At 45.1% G+C, this 2,500-nt stretch overlaps 1 protein-coding gene across 5 annotated transcripts in view; it reads right to left on the reverse strand.

Moving 5' to 3' along the window:
- LOC126983557 (uncharacterized) overlaps positions 1-598 on the reverse strand; it is a 19,005-nt gene extending 18,407 nt beyond the window's left edge. For 3 of the 5 annotated variants that reach the window (XR_007735970.1, XR_007735969.1, XR_007735968.1), the window contains exon 1: positions 1-595. This exon is cut by the window's left edge and continues 772 nt beyond it. Coding sequence is in view for 2 of the 5 variants with exons in the window: in XM_050836349.1 (XP_050692306.1) it covers positions 1-523 (523 nt within the window). In the remaining 3 variants the exon portion in view is untranslated. The other 2 variants (XM_050836349.1, XM_050836350.1) reach the window with 2 other exon arrangements.
- Between the last annotated feature and the right edge of the window lie 1,902 nt (positions 599-2,500).

The raw sequence follows: 2,500 nt of genomic DNA on the forward strand, positions 1-2,500 counted from the left end.
GCCAGACGCGTGGGGTGCGCTTCAAGGACTTGCTCAGCGGCTGCCGGTCCTTCGCAAGTAGTCTGGCGTATTTCAAGAGAACTCCCCGGGACAGAGAGTCTCCGGGCACGTTCTGCTGCACCTTGGCGAGGAGCAAGACTACGAAGGCCAGGAGATTCACAGTTATCATGATGATGGCCAGAAGCTTCCTCTCAAAGAGGCTTTGTTCAGCTCGGGCCTCGGCCATGTGCTCCTGGAGGCAGGCCAGATGCCTCCTCGTGTACCACCAGGCATAACCGGCCGGGGGCAGCCCGCACTCTTTCAGGGGGTCCCGGGGTGCGGCAGGCCTCAGCGGCCCCAGCCAGTTCATCGCGGCCACCACAGCTCGGAGTCGCCCCAACGCCGTGGTTTGGGGACCCTCGGCCTCCCAGCTCTGTACCAGCGCCTCAACATCGTGGTGGATGTGCTGCAGATGCGCCACGGTAAACAGGAGGACGCCGGTGGCGACGGCACACACGATTCCCAGCACGGTCTTGGTCACCATCTTGGGCTGGCCGGACTTAGAAAAGTAGAAGAAGAACAGAAAGGTAAAAGAAATAGAAAAAAATGGGAAAGAAGCAAAAGGGAGAAAGGATGAAACAGACGCTACAAGAGCTATGCTTCCCCGTGTCTTGACTTGCCGTTGTGGCCAGATCACAGGCCATAAGAGCAGCATTACTCGTACGCCGTGCTATGCTGTGGTGGGCACACCTTGGTTTAGTTTAACAGCGAAATTAAACACTCAATCAGGAGAAAAAATTGTTTTACTGGCTAAAGAAAAAAAGCAAAAATCGCCGGTAAAATTAGACCATACCATAAGGCGACGAGTAGATAGAAAAGTAGTAGTAGTAAAAAAAGCAGGAATAGAGAGAAGAGGCCAACTGCAACAATAAAAAAGTTACATAAACAACAGAAAGGCGACAGAAGGGAACTGGACCCCAATAAAACACCCTAACAACACTAGCGACGGATGCCTACATGACAACACCTATGCAAATATGCCATATTACTTTTCTTCGTCTTTTTCACAGTCTTCTTCCTCCTCCTCCCACCCCAACCACAGCTACACAACAAACTAAATGCATTGCTCGCCTTTGAAATAACAACTGATGAAGTAACAAAAGCCATCCAGGCCAGTTAAACAAATAAAAGTAAAACAAATAAATATCCAACTCATGACAAAAACAAACCAAGAAATGAAGAAAAGAAACAGTCCGTATTCATTATGTCCTTGCGACAATTTGTCCCTTGCGACAAGGCATCAGGCTAACGACAATTCGGAAAAAGGCTAACGTGAAAGCGATTTTTTACAAGAAAAGACAAAAAATAACAGGTAACTAACGACCCATTGAGCACTAAGACAATTAAGTGAGTTACCTTGAAAGCCACTCATTACAAAATCAATTAAACATGGCTCTTGCACATTTGGGATGCCTATCAAACATGCTAACCTTTTTATAACGACCTCTTCACTGTTTGTGACGTAACCAAATGAAAGTTGATTTCCAGAAAGCGTTTGATAAAGTCCCACATCATAAATTACTTTAAATTAAAACAAATAGGTATTGACGGTCCAAAAGTAACCAATGGGATCGCGATTTTGAGCAAGTAAAACAACAAAAGTTGTGATTCGACGGATTAATTCAGAGGGGAGTGGGCGCACGTCACCTGTCCTCAGGGTTCAGTTCTTTGGCCCAGTGCTCTTTATTTATTTACACGATGTGTCGGACTGTCTCAATAATCGCATTAGTAAATTTGCAGTACACACAGATTGGTAACCTGGTTCACACTGACGAAGAGACGCAAAGCCTCCAAGAGGATTTAAATTTCTTTACAAAATTCAGCTTGGTCTGATGAATGGAGATACCCATACTAGCGTAGACAAGTGCCAGGTCAAAAAGAAGAACAAGGAAATAATATCGAAAATGCGCGGCAAACTCAAACATCGATGCAGCAAATAAAGCAACGAATCATCTGCTTGGCTTCATTAAAAATTTCACTTAGTTAATTGTTTTTGAGTCCACCCCCGCCAAGATAGTTTGTCTTTGGTCTCCCCACCATGCAAAGAATTTGTTAGCAAAAGCTAGAAAGTGTTCAGCAATGGAACCAAATCGTACCAACTTCTTTCCAACGAAGAAAGGCTTTCTACCCAACACATGCCCTCTCTCTCTCTTCGCCTCCGAGACTCGAAGGAATGAGGTCAATGTTTTAAAAATTTTAAATTTTTCAATAGACAGACATTGTTTTATGATCGATGACACTTTGCGTACGAGAACAATGGCGGAGAATTCTGATGAATGTAGAATCACTTAGGTTTAAGGACTGACCACCTAGTCTGGACCATGGGGTCTGTGTGGTCTGATTTTCTAAGTAAATCAATGTAAATCTCTCTCTCTCTCTCTCTCTCTCTCTCTCTCTCTCTCTCTCTCTCTCTCTCTCTCTCTCTCTCTCTCTCTCTCTCTCTCTCTCTCCCTGGGCTTGT

This window comes from Eriocheir sinensis, chromosome 54 (assembly GCF_024679095.1).
Source record: "Eriocheir sinensis breed Jianghai 21 chromosome 54, ASM2467909v1, whole genome shotgun sequence".
Classification (NCBI taxonomy): Eukaryota; Metazoa; Arthropoda; class Malacostraca; order Decapoda; family Varunidae; genus Eriocheir; species Eriocheir sinensis.